This window comes from Nicotiana tabacum, chromosome 20, assembly GCF_000715075.1.
Source record: "Nicotiana tabacum cultivar K326 chromosome 20, ASM71507v2, whole genome shotgun sequence".
Lineage (NCBI taxonomy): Eukaryota > Viridiplantae > Streptophyta > Magnoliopsida > Solanales > Solanaceae > Nicotiana > Nicotiana tabacum.
Window position 1 is genome coordinate 8,497,779 of NC_134099.1, and position 17,564 is coordinate 8,515,342.

Below are 17,564 nucleotides of genomic sequence, written 5' to 3' on the forward strand. Positions count from 1 at the left end.
TGTGGAAATGATTAGTGGATGCTTATACTTGGCTATGCAGCAAAGGCAAGGTGGTTAGATATTTTAATAATTTTTATTTACCAAAATTGTAATTAATGATTATTAATCTGAGGTGCTAATAAACATGGCAGATTGAATTACTAAATAAACAATGCAAACACAAGAAGGGATGATTATGAAACTAGAGTTAAGGTTAACAAAATACCACCAACTTTTCTTGTTTTTACTGATATTCTTGATTTTGACACTTTAGCTATACCTTGGTACCTAGTCTCAATCAAATATCTTGTGAAAACAGGTTCCTTTCTTTCTTTCATGTCATGCAATAGATGTGGCAATTTCCATTTCTCTTAACTATTAAGTCCTTAGTATTTAGAGCATGAAGTAAATAACTACAACTCTAATCCTGATGACAATAATTTGCTAATTAATTCAGAGGTTTGGCCACATAATACATATTGATCCTGTCTAATTAGAATGAAGTTAAAAGAACAGAAGTAGTTGACTTGATCTTGAACTTTAACACGCAAAGAAGAGCGGGGAAAGAAGAGTTTTATCAATACAATTTTACAGCAAGATAAATCAGAAAAAAATATCACAAGCAGAACATGATATGAAACACGTCGTGAATCTTGCTGAGAAACTTTGGCTGATGGCTTGAAATGGGAAGACATGAAGGTGGTGTTGGAGGATCTGACTTCTTTTCCTTCTTTTTCCTTCTTAGTCGAAAGAATTGCTGCATTGCATCTGCACATTCTGATGCTAGCACGCCTCGCCTGATTGTTATTTTTGGGTGGAAAGGATGAACTGGAGCAGGAGGTTTTTCTGTTGGTTCCGAGCCACTTCCTTCATCCCCATCAGGGAAAAGCCTGAAACATTATGAATTATAAGGCCTTTACCTCAAAAACCAAAATACAAAGTTTCTTCTGCAGTGAGCTGCACGTACTATTAATCGCACAAATATCAAGCGAACGTGGCAAGATAGGCAATCCAATTTCGGGTCACATAGAAATATTCATTTAACCTTGTTTTATGCTAAGGGAATGTAACAGCCCAGCCCGCTAGTGATATTGTCCGCTCTGGGCCTAGGCCCTCACGGGTTTAAAACGTGTCACTAGGGTCTAAGGCTTGTTAACTTATATACTCAGCATCCCTCTTGTGTTTTGAAGAACCACTCTAAGATGCTGCTCGTGCTCCTCCCGGCTGCGGGAATATATCAAAATATCATCAATAAAGGCTATCACGAACGAATCCAAATAAGGCCTGAACACTCGGTTCATCAAATCCATAAAAGCTGTTGGGCATTTGTCAACCCGAATGACAACCAAGAACTCATAATGCCCGTACCGAGTGCGGAAAGTTGTCTTAGGGACATCGGATGCCCTAATCCTCAACTGATGGTAGCCAGATCTCAAGTCAATCTTTGAAAATACCTAAGCACCCTGAAGCTGATCAAACAAATCATCAATCCTCGGCAATGGATACTTATTCTTGATCGTAACATTGTTCAACTGCCGGTAATCAATACACATCCTCATCGACCCATCCTTCTTCTTAACAAACAACACCGGCGCACCCCAAGGTGAAACACTGGGTCTAATGAAACCCTTCTCAAGCAAGTCTTGCAACTTTTTCTTTCAACTCTTTCAACTCAGGCGGGGCCATACGATACGGCGGGAAAGAAATGGGCTGAGTTTCCGAAGGTATTCCCTTCAAACCTGCCGGGTATACCGCCCGACAGGGATATTGACTTTTGCATTGATTTGGCTCTGCACTCTTTTGTGCAGACCCCAGTGTTGTGGACTTCGGACCGCAGTGACATTGTTGATTCTTGATCATCAGGCGACCCGAGGTAGTCTTGTAGGCGTCCGCAGGCCTTGGCGTCTCCTTCTATCTACTTTCCTGTTTCTTACATGTATTTCCAGAAACAGTGTTGTAATTAATTCTTTCAGACCTTTATTTGTAGTATTCTTAGACCGTCTGTGAAACTGTGACACCAATTCTGGGTAGTCGAGACTCAAAACAGTTGTAATAGATATTCATGTTCAGATGGCTTATTGTTTTCTTCCGCTTATGTTATATTTCGTTATTTAAATGTTATTTCTTCGTAATTGTTAAAGAGAATAAAATTGGTAAAAAGGTAGATGGTTCAATAATTGGCTTGCCTAGCTCATATTAGTAGGCGCCATCACGACTCCCGAGGTGAGAAATCCGGGTCGTGACAGGGAAGTAGCAAGAAAAATAAGTAATAACGAACGGCGAAAACAAAGGAACCACAATTGGAAGAATACCTGAACATTACTTACACCACTCTATGTATTTGACTAGTACAGAGAGCTGCATTTAGGGAAACTTGAGGGATGCTTAGCCACATGTCTTTGGGTGAGAAAGAAAGAGGTGAACTTGAGGAATGCTTACACGCATGACTTTGGGAGAGGATAATACATCAAGGAAAAACATGGACACACTAGGAAGTCTTTTAGGACAAACATCCTTATAATTATTCACTTGAACGATAAAGAAGAAAAACAACACAACTTCCAGATCCATACTTATTCACTTTTCCTTCATGAACTAATATAAGTATGTAACTACTACATATAAATAAGAAGAATTTTGACGGTTAAGAACATGACTGACACTTTAAAGGGGTTTTTGCTTTGAGGGATAGGGATGTTCAATCCTGGTATAAAATTCGAAATTACTTATATTGTGTTTGGTTCTCGATATAGAACTCAAATTTACTGATATGATCTCCATAAAGCTAATTCAACAATTGGTTTCAGGTATTAAACTCCGCATAACTTATACGACATTTAATACCGGGATGTGGAGTTTAACACTGTAAACCAAACATCATATTACTAATACTTGTATAGCTTGTTTTGTTTATAAGTAACAATACTAGTATAACTTATACGAGAATCTATGATTATTTTATACGGGATAGAATGTGAAGTAAGAATTGTAATACGAGGATAAGACAACTAAAGACAAAAGTGCCTTTAAAGCAGGTAATCTCTGCAAATTGTAATACGAGGATAAGACAACTAAAGACAAAAGTGCCTTTAAAGCAGGCAATCTCTGCATAACAGCCACTGCAGCATTATTCACCACCGTATTACAATCCACCCATAAAAATTCACCATGTAAAAATTCATTCATTCTCATTTACCGCATAAATAATCCTTGTATATAATCCATATATAATTAAACTGCAAACCAAACCCCTAAGAGGTTTAAAATTACGACTTCATGAGGACCAATGAAACTTCAACTCCATATTTTGAATTTTATTCTTTAACTAGAGAAAATAAGAATAAATCATAACTATGTAACGTTTCTGAAAAGCAGCAAAACAATTAAATTATTCTAGATGCTACACCACGAAACAAGAAAACTATTACAGCATATATCAACATAGAAAACTGTGAATATTCATCATATCTAAGCAAACTATGGTACTGCCAGAAAGAAAGGCAAAAAAGTGCTGTTCCGTGAGCTCATAAAATCCTCAGATTAAGAAATATGATTATCTTAAAAGACTAGAAATTTTTGATAATTCAGAAAGTTAATGAATGAAACAAAAAGAGATTTATAGTAGGATATAATCTTGATACGCACCCATTTTCTGAAAGATCCTGTCTTTCTTATTTTGGTGGGTCTAATAAGATCGTTTACTGCTGTGAGTGTATTGCCATAGGAACCTGTTCCTATGGTTTATTGCCAGTTCCGAACAGGAATGAATTTCAAAAGTTTTTTATATTACAAACTAAGAACTATGTGTTCCATTTCTTACTTTCGAAGCCTTGCCAGAGTAGATGATAAATCACTAACTGACGACTGTTTAAGCTATTGAATGAACAATGTATGATGTTGCTTACCTAATCCAGCTGCCATCGGCCCCTAGGAGCTTATTCGGAGCTCCCCATACAACAGTATCAACTCTAGCTTGAAGTATTGCTCCAGCACACATAGGACACGGCTCAAGTGTTACATAAAGTGTGGTATCCTGTAAAAAGAAAAGAATTGAAAGTTATTGGTCAAAGAAAAGTTCGATGTTCAGGGAAAGAATATGCAACTGTTGCACTCTTTCTCCTTTTTTTATTTACTTTACTTACCAGATTCATGTTAGTATTTAAGTGTCAATTAAATCGTTTAATGTATCAAAACACACAAAAAAACTAAAGCGCACCAAAGAAGAAAAGAGTGTATGGTAACCTAAAGTTGAAATCTATTTATCATATTCAACCCCCATGTACATCACATTTAACAAAGTATTACTGAATGTCTGCCTAATATAATTCTTTCCTTGTTTGCCAATGCATTCGTCTAAATTTAGTTTTAGTAAAAGAGTACAAAAGTTTTGATAGTGCTGCTTCCATTTTCCTACCTATACAACAACAACAACAACAACGACAACAACAACAACGACCCAGTGAAATCCCACTAATTTTCCTACCTATACAGTAGCCATAAAAATTAGAAGGCATCTTCACTTAATCTTTAAGAGAGTATAAAAGTGTAAAGAACTACCGAAAGTCTCCATGTCCGAAGTGTGTTTGAAGCCTCACGTATGCACAGCATTTCTGCATGGGCAGTAGAGTCGCGCAGTTCTTCCACACTGAAACATGCATCTTTATGTGAAAGCCAATATCTAAGGAGGACAAAAGAAGAAATAGGAAAAAGCATAAGCCACCATGACTTACAGGTTGCATCCACGAGCAACTATTTTTCCATCATGGACCAGCACAGCCCCAACAGGTACTTCCCAGTTATCAGCAGCCTTTTTGGCTTCCACTAGTGCTTCCTTCATAAATATTTCATCGATTTTCCGCTGCTCGCTTTCAAGCTTGAATGCTTCTTCCCACTCATCAAACTTGTCTTTTACAAATTGATCGGACCTCAGAAACCTTCTCTGTCTCATTTCAGCATCTTTAACCTTAGACCCCGACACCTCACTAAAGACAGCGGCTGTCTCTGAAACTGCTTGCCCTTCGCTACTGCTGGATGGAACAGCCTGTCCAGCTTCTGTTATTTCTTCTATAATGGGTGATCTTCTCACCTGAATTGAAGGAAGCGGAAGCACTCCTTCTGGAACAATTGAGCCAGAGGTACCTTCGAAGTTTTTCCAAGGGGTGTCTTCAGCAGAAGGCAATGCAATAGTTTTGGATGGTAAAATGCTCTCTGAAACAATTGGTGAAGCTGATGTTTCCACCCTTGTGCCCTTCATATGTTCCCTTGAGCTTGATGAGCTGGATGCTTCTTCATGACTATGAGAGCGAACCATTTCCTGCCGATGCCGGAAAGATGCAGATTCTTGGTTCAACCTTTCCTGCCGATGCCGGTCTATAGATGCAGATTCTTGGTTCAGCCTTCTCTTGTTTTTTGCATTCTCATTATTGTTATCCTCTGCTTCATGACCAGAAAACCATGTTTCACTACTTATGGATTGATTAGGTGAGCTCCTTCCACCAGATTTAGATGTCGAAGAATGGCGATCAGAACGTGACATCCATCGCAATTGAACAACATCTCCAATAATATTCCACAAGGACCTACCACTTCTCTTGACAATAGCTTTTTGTTCTTTGTCTGCATCCTCTGGCACTTCTATCTCCGGAGGCTCCCTGACAGAGGGCTCAGTTACATCCCACATTTCATCTGAAGGTCCCTTTGCCCCTGAAACCAAAGAGGATTGCCTTGATTCGTGCTCATTTGATTGAGAATCACCAGAACCATGTTGGCCTAAAAAATTTTCACTATGCTGCTCTCCCTCGTAAATTAACTTTGTCTCAGAGGTCTTCGTCTCCTTCAGAATCTCGGAATTTGAAATCTCATGCCTGACCTTCTCTACAAATTCGCCAACATACTGAGTCGAGGATTTCTGCAATCGATCAGCTGAACCAAGTGCATCTTCATGGGATGGGAAATTCAAAGGCAGGCCAAGAACCTCATCCCTTCTGGATTCACCATGTGTTTTGTGCTGAGGTTGTGAAGGCCTATCTGGGATGTGTTCGTGTTGTAGTGAAAACCCTCTCTTTATGCCTGAATCAGAAACTTCTTGAGCTGGAAACCCACTCTTTGACTCCATAATTGATGAGCGTCCTGATAAGACTTGGGAAGACGCTTTCACTTCTCTTTTGTTTGCCTCTGTTACTTCAAGACTTGTAGTGTCACTATAATGAGTAATAGACGTACTCGAAGCGCCCAGTACAGTTTTTTTCTCATGAGACTCCATTACTGATTTTGTGCTTCTTGCGTCTCTTATTCTGGCTTGGGAGGAGTGCTCTTTGGATTCTACTGATGACTTGTTGACGAGGTTTGTATAATCTTCCTGGTTTTTCATCCTTGTCTCTGATTTACCATGCGAGACGTGAGTTCTTTTTTCGTCTACTTTAGTTAATTGTTCAGCTCCTTCTCTCAACTCCACTAACTCAGTGATCTGACTAGATTGGTGGTGCTCGTTTGATACCTTCTTTCTGAGTTCAGTATCAGAGACTCGTTCAATGGCTGACTCCCTCTTAATGTCATTTTTCTGAATATCAGACTCTTGATTGAGCCTATGTGCTCTCCTCCTATATTCATCTTCCTTTATGATGCTCTCAACTTTCTTACTATATTCTTCTCTTGCTTGCTGAATCTGACTCAAAGCCTCATTGGAGGTTTCTTCTGTTTCATGAACAGATGTTCTTGTGCCATAAGCAGTTCTAGATCTAAGGCCATAACTCTCAGATGTATCCACGAATTGTTTATACTTCATATTTGTATTAGATTGTCCTGCTTGCCCATGTTGTCCACTTGTCTGCCCCTCAAATTTTGTAAGAGAAGCTGATTCTTGTTTTGCACCGTCGTATTTCTTGGAGGAACCAGAAACCTGTTCAGAACTACTTCCATGAATCTGAGATATCCTCAAATGCATCTCCTTTGATTCCTTTCTTGAGGCAGTCTCCTCAATTGACATGTCAGTAAGCCTCTTCTCTGACTTCTTTCTCCAGTCACCAGCTGCACCATACAATCCCACTATGGAATCGTCCTTCCGTGAGACAACCCCCTGTTTAGCAGTGTATTTCTGATCTCTTCCGTACACTCCATCATATCGAGCAACACCTTCACTCTTTAACTCTCCTCCATGCTTCCCTGAGGGTTCTTCCTCAAAGCGCTCGTCCTCAATCTGCATTTCACTTTCATTATCAAGCTCACTTGTTGAAGAAGCAGAATAGTACGATGAGCAGCTAGAGCCATCTTTCCTTAGTCTCTGCCAGTGGTCCTCCCTTCTCGACAAACTTTCCCTCTCTTCTTCTCTTGTTCTTTTGCTGTGACTCTCCTTCAAGAAGGAAGCTCTTTCTTCCTCCTTATGCCTTGTCCCTCGACTCTCTCTCCTCAACAATGTTTCCCTCCCTTCTCTTGCTCGATCTCTATGACTTTCCCTCAACAAGGAAGCTCTTTCTTCCTCCTTATGATTTGTCCCTCGACTCTCTCTCATTAACACTGAGGCCCTCTCATCTTCCCTTGCTCGATCTCTATGACTCTCCCTCAACAAGGAAGCTCTTTCTTCCTCCTTACGGTTTGTTCCTCGACTCTCTCTCCTTAAAAATGATGCTCTTTCATCCTCCCTCTTATTCTCCTCCCTTCTCTTCTCCTCCTTTCTTGATGGAATCACTTCAGATTCATATTTATACCTCAACTTACTCCCCACACTACCCGACTTATCCCCTTTCTTCTTAACAACATAATTCGAACCACCTTCATTTTTTCTTTTCTCCGCCTCTATCATCTTAGATGACCATCCATTTCTGTCTCTCACACCAAACAACGCCTCATCCACATCCTCAGTCAACAAGCTGAGCATAACCTCAGCCTCATCGAACTCCGAAACACCACCTCCTTCACTCATTTCCTCAAACACCAAGCACCTATATCTCCCCTTACCCCATTTCCCACCTCTTCTACTCACACCATTTTCCTTAAAGGAACAAACTTTGTCATAATAACACTCCCTATCAATATCAAAATCTTGAAATCTTGAATTATATCTATCAAAACCACCCAAGATCAGTTTTTTACATTGGATTAAAGTGGATTGTCTCAGCCCATACAAAGAACTAGGGCAAATGGGCACTCTGTATATAGCATTTGTAGCACAACAAGAACAACATGATGATGATGATGATAAAGAGGAAGAATAAGCTAAAGGGTGTGTACTAAATCTATTAGTTAAGCAATAAGAATGATCATAAGATGAAAATGAAGCTGACCCTTTATTACACTTTAGTGTAAGAGTTGAACTTACATTGTACATGGCTAAAGAAAAAGATTGTTCAAAGAATTAAGAATTACCTTAATGAGAATTAGTTTCTCAAGATTCTGTTAGGTTGGAAAAGGTGGTGGCTAGAACGAGAGAGAGAGAGAGTCCAAGTTGAATAGTGTTGGATCAGATTGGAGAAGAGAGAGATGAGGAATTTTTGTCACCGGAAAAAATTGGCTAAAATTGTAAACCAGCACATGGGCACCGGGTCATAATATTTTTATCAGATGTTTAGTAAATAATCTTTCTTGTATTTACCTTGTAGCTGCAGGACCTTTTAGACCATAATTAAAGATTCTCTTAACGCAAATTGAAAATTTTATGAGAAAGTATTAGATCATTGGCAAAAATTTATGCGAGTTAAACGTTAGATTACAATCTAATATTTTGTGAGAAAACTAAAATTACATAAATAAATATTATACCCGTAGAGTTATCCGGAAGAGGTAATTTCTCAAGGGTTATATTTGCATAACTTTTAAAATAGGGATAAAATCTAAATATAACCTAAAGAGAGGACATCTGCAGAAATCAGCCGATACTATTTATAAAATGGGTGGGCTAGCCACTTTTTGAGTCGGCTATTAGAGTTTAGCCATCTTTGTAGATATATTAGCAAAGTAGCCACATGTCTATTTAAATTAGACTATATAGCCCGTTTGGCCAAGCTGCAAAAATCAGCTTATTTTGAGAAGTGTTTTTTTTAAAAGTGCTTTTTTCAAAAATACTTTTGGTGAGAAACAGTTTGTGTTTGGCTAATTAGTTTGAAAAGCACTTCTCTGCAGCAATTAATGTTTGGTCAAGCTTTAAAAAACTGCTTCTAAGTATATTTTTTTCAAAAGTGCTTCTCAAAAAAGTGTTTTCGGAGAGAAGCTACATTTTCTGTTTCTCCAAAACTGCTTCTGCTTCTCCTCAAAAACACTTTTTTCCTTCCAAAAGCTTGGTCAAACACCTCAATTTTTGGCTAAAAGTATTTTTGGCAAAAAAAAAAAATATTTTTGGCCAAAAAGAAGCTTGGCCAAACAGGCTATAAATTGATGTTTTTGCCCCCAACTAAACGGATCTTTACATAAATAGCCGACTATATTCATTGTTTACTTTTTCTAGCTATATACATAGATTATACACTTATAATACACAAATTATGCATATATTACACCTCCACTAGCTATTTTTTGTTTAAGTGATTGGGTGATCTGCTATTTGGGTTAATTCTTTCCAACTAAAATAAGGAACAACTCTAGCAATCGGTGTTGAAGTTCGAAGATTTGACAAGTGAAGGTATTTTTACACAAATAGCCGGTCGGATTCATTATTATTTTTTTCTAGCCAATATATAGACTATACACTAATTAAATTTATATAATATAAATTATATTTATATTATACATCCATCGTCTATATTAAATTTAAGTATTTGGATGAACGGCTATTCAGGTTAATTCTTCTTTTTATATCAGAAGTTAAAGTCATGTGAATATTAGCATAAAGCAATGGGCTGACCTCGAGCCCATCAAAATGTGTTGGCCCAAAATTATGGGCTTACCTTGAATTAAAGATATTATTGTAGCTCCAAGATCAGCAAATAAGAATTTTTTTGTATTTCTCCCTCCGTTACCATTTTCCCTCCTCTTATTTTCTTGACCTCTCTTTCTCTCTTCTTGGTTTATATTTTTTTGGGGATAATATTCGTCGATAATTCCGTACTTTGCATTTGAGTTTACATTATACTGTTAAATTGACAAAAGAATTGTCTAAACGACTTGTTGGATTGAAATACAATTGAAAATCCTCCATTTCATCGTAAAAGCCAGCCAACTACCATATTTTCGAAAGGATATAGTAATAGTAAAAGGAACAATGAAATCTAATCATAAGAGTTTAAATTTTGTGTATTAATAGTTTTAAAGTATTTATATAATTAGATCACTTGTGAAGTAGTTACAAAGAAAACTCTTATAACAAACATTAATTTGTAACCCAATAAAAATAGTAATTGACCTATTATAATATGTTAAATTATACTAATAATGTAAAAAAAAAATTATACTGCATGTACATATAGCTTCAATCCATTTTAAGATACGCTCATTTTTTTTAGTGTTCCACCTAGTCTCCGGTACTCATATTTGGGTCCGGCTAAATCCGGATTTGTACCGGAAAGTCCCACATTGAGAGGTAAAGCGCTCTCTAATAAAGACGACTTCATACTCAGGACTCGAACCCGAAATGTCTGGTTAAGGATGAAGGAGTACTTACCACTCCACCACAACTCTTGTAGGTATTTTAAGATACACTCATATATACCCATAGCCAAGAAATAACAATAAATGAGACAACAAAGATGACAAAATATATAGAACCAGTCAACAATGCATCAGAAGGAAATTCCTAAGCTTATAAAAAGGCCGTCCCACTGAAATTATCTCCCTTAATAATTACACAAATCGTTGTTTTTTCTTTCTTAGCGAATCTTACAAATATATGGATCTTTTCATCTGAGCAACAATATTTCTGTCCTTAGCTTAAAAAAAATTTTACAACAAAGCTAGACTATTAAAAAATGTGAATTTCCAATAGATATTCTCGTCAAAAATCGGCTAATCGAAAAGGAATTTTAGACGAAAAAATCCTGTGAAAAGTTTCTGACGAAAATTTGTGTTTTTTTTTTCTCTCTCTATATATACATAGATGATCTCATAATAAGGATAAAAAACATAGCAGACAAAGAAACAACGTTTGCACCACGTACAAAAATGTTGTTTTAACTTTTGGAAACTTCAATGCCATGCCACAAGTTCTCTAACTTTGGATATTGACACTTTTTTGGGTATTGGCATTTTTTAGAACACAAAATGTTTCGATTACTTCTACTTATTAAGGGCACCCGAATCTTTAAATAAAGAAAGGAATCTGTGTTTTAAAGCATACTTATCATATGCTTTTGACGTAATATTTCACAATACGCAGTGGCGGATGTAGCAAACGCTTGTTTGAATAGTGGACCTCTAGTTTATCTCCATCATATATGTTTTGTTTGATTTTTCACCGCTGTTCGGTACCCAGTGGCGGAGCTACATTGAATCAAGGGGTGTCAAGCGATACCCCTTTTTCGGAACATTACATTATATTGCTAGATAATTTTTTTTATTTTATGTATATTTAGTATACGTTGACTCTCCTTGATTTTTTGATGTATTTAATTATTCATATTTTGATACCCCTTGATGAAAATTCTGGCTCTGGCTCTGTCACTACCGGCACCTGTATTGAAGCCCGACTATATCCGGATTCGCTTCGCGTAGGGTCCCATTCGGAGGAAAGTGCTCCCTACCAAGAATTTTTTCATACCCAAGGCTCGAACCCGAGACCTTTGATTAAGAGAAGAGTAATCCCATCCGTTATACCGATCTTTTGGTGGTTCATCATATATGTTACTAGTAGTATAACTTTAGCAATTCTTTTTTTGTGTACTGCCGAGAGATCTGATATGATGGTTGAGATTTCTTCGTTCGTAATTAAACAAGAGATTTTATATACGACGAATTTTAAAGATGAAAAATATTTCGGTAGAAAGCTCTTTACCCTATCAAGGGTCCTACCCAATACCAACGTAATTATTTGCTCCAGTAAATTTTGCGCACGTGACAGTTGAATAAAAGAAAAATTTAGAATTTTACTAAATTATATTGTTCATCGTTTATAGCCTTGTGCATGTTAATAACTTTGTGAGGAGGAACAATGAGATCCACGTTATGATTGAGGTACCTCCTATTCGTCACAGTTGGCTTTATTTTTCTATTTATGCTAGCACCAATATAGCTATTAGAAATCAAATGTGGGATAACATCACTAACATCTTTAATAGTTACAAAGGAGCATGGCTATTAGGGGTTACTTAAAAGTATTCCCGCATTCTACTGGTGGGCGACCTAGAACTGAAATGTATTCCCGCATTTTACTGGTGGGCGACCTAGAACTGAAATGTATTCCCGCATTTTACTGGTGGGCGACCTAGAACAGAAAGTATTCCCGCATTTTACTGGTGGGCGACCTAGAACTGAAATGTATTCCCGCATTTTACTGGTGGGCGACCTAGAACAGAAAGTATTCCCGCATTTTACTGGTGGGCGACCTAGAACTGAAATGTATTCCCGCATTTTACTGGTGGGCGACCTAGAACAGAAATGTATTCCCGCATTTTACTGGTGGGCGACCTAGAACTGAAATGTATTCCCGCATTTTACTGGTGGGCGACCTAGAACATAAAGTATTCCCGCATTTTACTGGTGGGCGACCTAGAACATAAAGTATTCCCGCATTTTACTGGTGGGCGACCTAGAACAGAAAGTATTCCCGCATTTTACTGGTGGGCGACCTAGAACTGAAATGTATTCCCGCATTTTACTGGTGGGCGACCTAGAACAGAAAGTATTCCCGCATTTTACTGGTGGGCGACCTAGAACATAAAGTAAAAGGACAGAAATGTATGCCTCTGTTATATGGGCGGGCTCCCAACTTCAATGCTGACTTAGGAGGAAATGCGTCTCCTATGGGTAAAAGTAAACTTAGGAGGAAATGCGTCTCCTATGGGTAAACTAAACTTAGGAGGAAATGCGTCTCCTATGGGTAAAAGTAAATTTAGGAGAAAATGCGTCTCCTATGGGTAAACTAAACTTAGGAGGAAATGCGTCTCCTATGGGTAAACTAAACTTAGGAGAAAATGCGTCTCCTATGGGTAAAACTAAAATTAGGAGGAAATGCGTCTCCTATGGGTGAAACTAACTTAGGAAGTGCGTCTCCTATTGGCAGAACTAGACTTAGGAAGTGCGTCTCCTATTGGCAAAGGCGTGGAATGTATTCCCTTGTTATACAGGTGGACGCCTAAAATATGCAATGGACAGACAAGAAAAGTATTCCTCTCGTTATTCAGGTGGGCGCCTGGCTTCAACAACAACTTTGAAAATAAAATCTTATTCGAGGGCGGATGAACCCAAAATATCCTATTCGAGGGCGGATGAACCATGCTCGCGTTTTCTAGTCGTTTTTACTGATTCCGAACGAGGGGTATGAAAGAAAAATAAGTAAGGCTCAAAAAGGGGTAACGAAGGATAAAGTGTTTAGGTAGCAGAACAAAATGCCTTCGTCATTCCAGTCTTCAAAACATGCCAAATGCAAACAACACAACAAACAATAGATTTATAGTCTCTTCCGACGGTGCTGGGCTTGACAATTATGTTAAACAATTGCTTTTCCCTTTGTTATTTCTAAAACATCGTTGGGCGACACTCTCATTATCATGAATGACCCTCACGCCAATTTGGCGAATCTTGATTTTAAACTAACAAATTTTGTTTGATTTGAAACAGGTAAAGGAAATGGCATTGATGCCAGAAATGCATGCCGCAAGGGATATTATCAAACTGGGGCAGAAAATTTTCCTTCCGCTTAGAAAATTTTCTGGAAGTCAGGTACCCATGCGGGAAAGAATAAAGATAACGTCAGTCTCAAGGGAAGTGGTCTTAGAACCAGTGTTGCCCCCAACATAATAAGTTCTATGGAGGAAGTTGTTCCCCAGCAAAGGGATGAAACTTGAGCTCAGTGAAGCACTAGTTCTGAAAGAATCAGAATCCCCCAACAGTGTTAGCCTCGACAGCGTTATCCCCAGCTGATAACATTTTACCCCCCCCCCCCAACAGGTAAGTAAATAATTCCCCAACAGTGTTATCCCCAGCAAGTATTCGAGGTAAGACATTTTCAAGTCTTAAGGATATTTTGGGTTCATCCGCCCTCGAATAGGATATTTTGGGTTCATCCGCCCTCGAATAGGATATTTTGGGTTCATCCGCCCTCGAATAGGATATTGTGGGTTCATCCGCCCTCGAATAGGATATTTTGGGTTCATCCGCCCTCGAATAGGATATTTTGGGTTCATCCACCCTCAAATAGGATATTTTGGGTTCATCCGCCCTCGAATAGGATATTTTGGGTTCATTCAGTGACTTAATCGATTTAGGCTTTAAAGGTTGTCGTTACACTTGGTCTAATAATAGGAAATATAGATCCGACCTCATTATGGAGAGGCTTGACAAATTATTCTCAAATGATTTGTGGATTAACATTTTCCCTAGAGCATCTGTCATTCACCTCTCCAAAACATATTCGGACCACAGCCCTATTCTAGTAGAATTATTTCCTAAAACTAATTATCAAAACCCTAAGCCCTTTAGATTAGAATCCTTTTGGTGTAGCCACCCCGGCTTTAGTAACATAGTTCACTCTTGTTGGAACAATAATGACTACATGACTGCCTCTACCATTTTTAAAGATACAGTGACTACTTGGAAAAATGTTACCTTTGGTGATATTTTCAAAAAAGAAAAAGAAAAAGATACTTGCTAGGCTAACTGGAATTCAAAATTCTACTACTTATGGCCATAGTTCTTTTCTCCATAATCTAGAAGAGTCCCTAAAAATCGATTATAATAATTGCCTAAAGTTGGAAGAAGATTTTTGGAAACTCAGGGCTAGAGTCCAATGGTTGAATGTTGGGGACTCTAACACTAAATTTTTCCACCTAGTGGCTACTAATAAAAGAAAGACCAATAAGATAGCTTATTTTAAAGACCATGAGGGTAATTGGATAGATGAACCCTCCAAAATTATGGACCATACCTTAAACTACTTCAAACAAGTCTTTGAAACTAGTCACACTATGTCTAATTGGATCTCCATTAAATTCGATCCCCCAAACCACAAAGGCACTGATATCCATATGCTTGATAGGTCCTTAACCCCCCAGGAAATAAAACAAGCTATCTTTTCTTTCAAGCTCTTTAAATCCCCGGGGCCTGATGGCTTACACCCCTTTTTCTTCCAATGTTACTGGGATATTGTCAAACATTCGGTTATTAACTTTTGCATTAAAGCTTTTGATACAGGCACCCTCCCTAACAATATTAATGATACTTATCTTTGTCTCATCCCAAAAATTCCTAATGCTAATAATTTAAAAAAAAATCGACCCATAGGACTATGCAACACCATTTACAAGGTGATCACTAAATTAATTGTAAATAGACTTAAACATCACCTTCCACATATTATCAGTCCCCAACAAGTCAGTTTCTTGGAAGGAAGAAGATCTTCGGATAATGCCATTATCATCCAGGAGCTTATTCTAAAAATGCACTAATAAATTGGTAAAAAATGTAATATGGTCCTTAAGTTAGACCTGGAAAAGGCATTCGATCATCTCAAATGGTCTTTTATTTACAGAACCCTCTGTTACTTTAATTTTCCTCCTAAAATCTCTGAACTAATAATGCATTGTATCACCACTAGTAGAATATCTATTCTAGTAAACGGAAGCAGAAGTAATTTCTTTAATCCCAGTAGAGGAATCAGACAAGGGGACCCTCTCTCTCCTTATATAGTCATCCTATGTATGGATATGCTTTCTACCCTCATCTCTTATAATGTGGACATCAAACAATGGTCTCCTGTGAGAATGGGGAGGCACAGCTACCCCCTATCTCATCTATTTTACGCAGATGAGCTTACCCTGATGTGCAACATAGATAACAACTCTCCAAACACTATTCTTTCGTGCCTCAATTACTTTTGCTCCCTTTCGGTCAAAAGATCAATAATTCTAGATCAAAAATTTTAGTTTCTAAGAATTGCACACCTGCTACCTCTAAATACCTAGCAGAACTGTTTGGTATTAAAATCAGTATGACCTTTGGTAAATACTTAGGTTTTCCGATCACCTAACACAAAACCTAAATCTTCGGACTATCAATTATCTTGGACAATATGTCTACAAGACTATCCTCTTGGAAAACAATTTTCCTAAGTATGGAAGGTAAGGTTACCCTAGCAAACTCTGTCCTCAATAGCATACCCAATCACATTATGCAATATAATTTCCTTCCCACCAAAATCCCAAGCACATAGACAAAATTCAGAGAAATTTCATCTGGGGTACTACAAATACCAAAAAAAAGGCTCCACCTACTCAACTGGAATACTATCACTAAGGAAAAAGATAGAGGAGGCCTAGGAATTCATACTGCTAAGGATAAAAATTTAGTGAACTTGGCAAGCCTCTCATGGAGATTAATTCATGATATTCACAACCCCTGGGTGCAAACCCTATCCTCCATTTATGGCTCCAATAGAAACCCTAAAAACTCCTCCTTTATTTGGAAAAGTATATTGATTGGATGGGATACTTGTAATAAGGGCATAACCTGGATCCCCAGTAATCACTCCATCATCAATATTTGAGACTCGAATTGGATCCCAAATTTTAAAAATATTAGGCAAGCTATCCATGACCCCATCACCCCCCATGAGAGTAGCTTTTCCATAATGGACATTTGGGTGGATAATACTTGGAACCTCACAAATCTATCTTTTGAGTTACCTAAACCCTTGATGAATAGCATTCTCTCTATCACCCCTACGGAGAGCCCTAATAACATTCCCACTTGGACCCTATCTGGGAATGGCAAGTTCACCTCAAGATCCTGTTACAAAGCTATCTCTAATAAGAACAACAATCTTCTTGACTTCAGTTGGGTATGGAAACTCAACTGTCCCAACAAAATAAAATATTTCCTGTGGAAATGCCTCCATAACAGGCTGCTTACTCGTGCGTAACTCAATCATATTGGCATTAATATAGACCCCTTTTGCCCGACCTGCAAACTTGAAAATGAAACCAATGATCGCATCTTTATCAGATGCAAAATGGTACACGACATTTGGGCCTTAACAGGTCTCCACAATGACCCCATTAGGTATAAGGATAACTGGCTCATTACTATACAGGAGCTTAATATTACAACACCATCCCCCTTCCTCAAATGGTACGACCTGTTCCCATTTATTATTTGGCACATATGGATTAACAAAAATAAAAACAATATGGATAACACCACTCATTATGCCTCCATCGGAAGAGCTATCAAATACGCCACTGAATACAATCTACTAATTCACAATGAAAAGTTATGTGCTCAAACTCATGCAATCAACATAAGGTGGCATAAACTTCCTAATGGCTATCTCAAGCTAAACTTTGATGGAGCTTTTAGTGAGAAGGAGCACTTGGCAGGTCTAGGGGGTACCATTCGAGATAGTAGCGGTCACTGGATCCTAGGGTTCCAACACCAAAAACCAGCATCAACTGCCCTTCACTCAGAATTGGAAGCTCTCAAAGAGGGACTCACATTAGCATTGAACAAGA

The 17,564-nt window shown here is 38.1% G+C and overlaps 1 protein-coding gene across 1 annotated transcript; it reads right to left on the reverse strand.

Moving 5' to 3' along the window:
• Positions 1–407: 407 nt before the first annotated feature.
• Positions 408–8,499, reverse strand: LOC107800035 (uncharacterized). The gene is made up of 4 exons (XM_016623180.2): positions 4,710–8,499; positions 4,537–4,624; positions 3,885–4,012; positions 408–869 (listed from the first exon to the last, which is right to left on the reverse strand). The coding sequence occupies exons 1-4, from the start codon at positions 8,300–8,302 to the stop codon at positions 596–598; spliced, it is 4,083 nt and encodes a 1,360-aa protein (XP_016478666.2). The 5' UTR covers positions 8,303–8,499; the 3' UTR covers positions 408–595.
• Positions 8,500–17,564: the final 9,065 nt, after the last annotated feature.

Coding starts and splice junctions, on each gene's coding strand:
- LOC107800035 (XM_016623180.2), bottom strand. CDS start 8,302: ATGTACAATGTAAGTTCAACTCTTACACTAAAGTGTAATAAAGGGTCA. Junction 4,625..4,709: donor GTTGCTCGTGGATGCAACCT/GTAAGTCATGGT, acceptor TGCATGTTTCAG/TGTGGAAGAACTGCGCGACT. Junction 870..3,884: donor GCCGATGGCAGCTGGATTAG/GTAAGCAACATC, acceptor ATAATGTTTCAG/GCTTTTCCCTGATGGGGATG.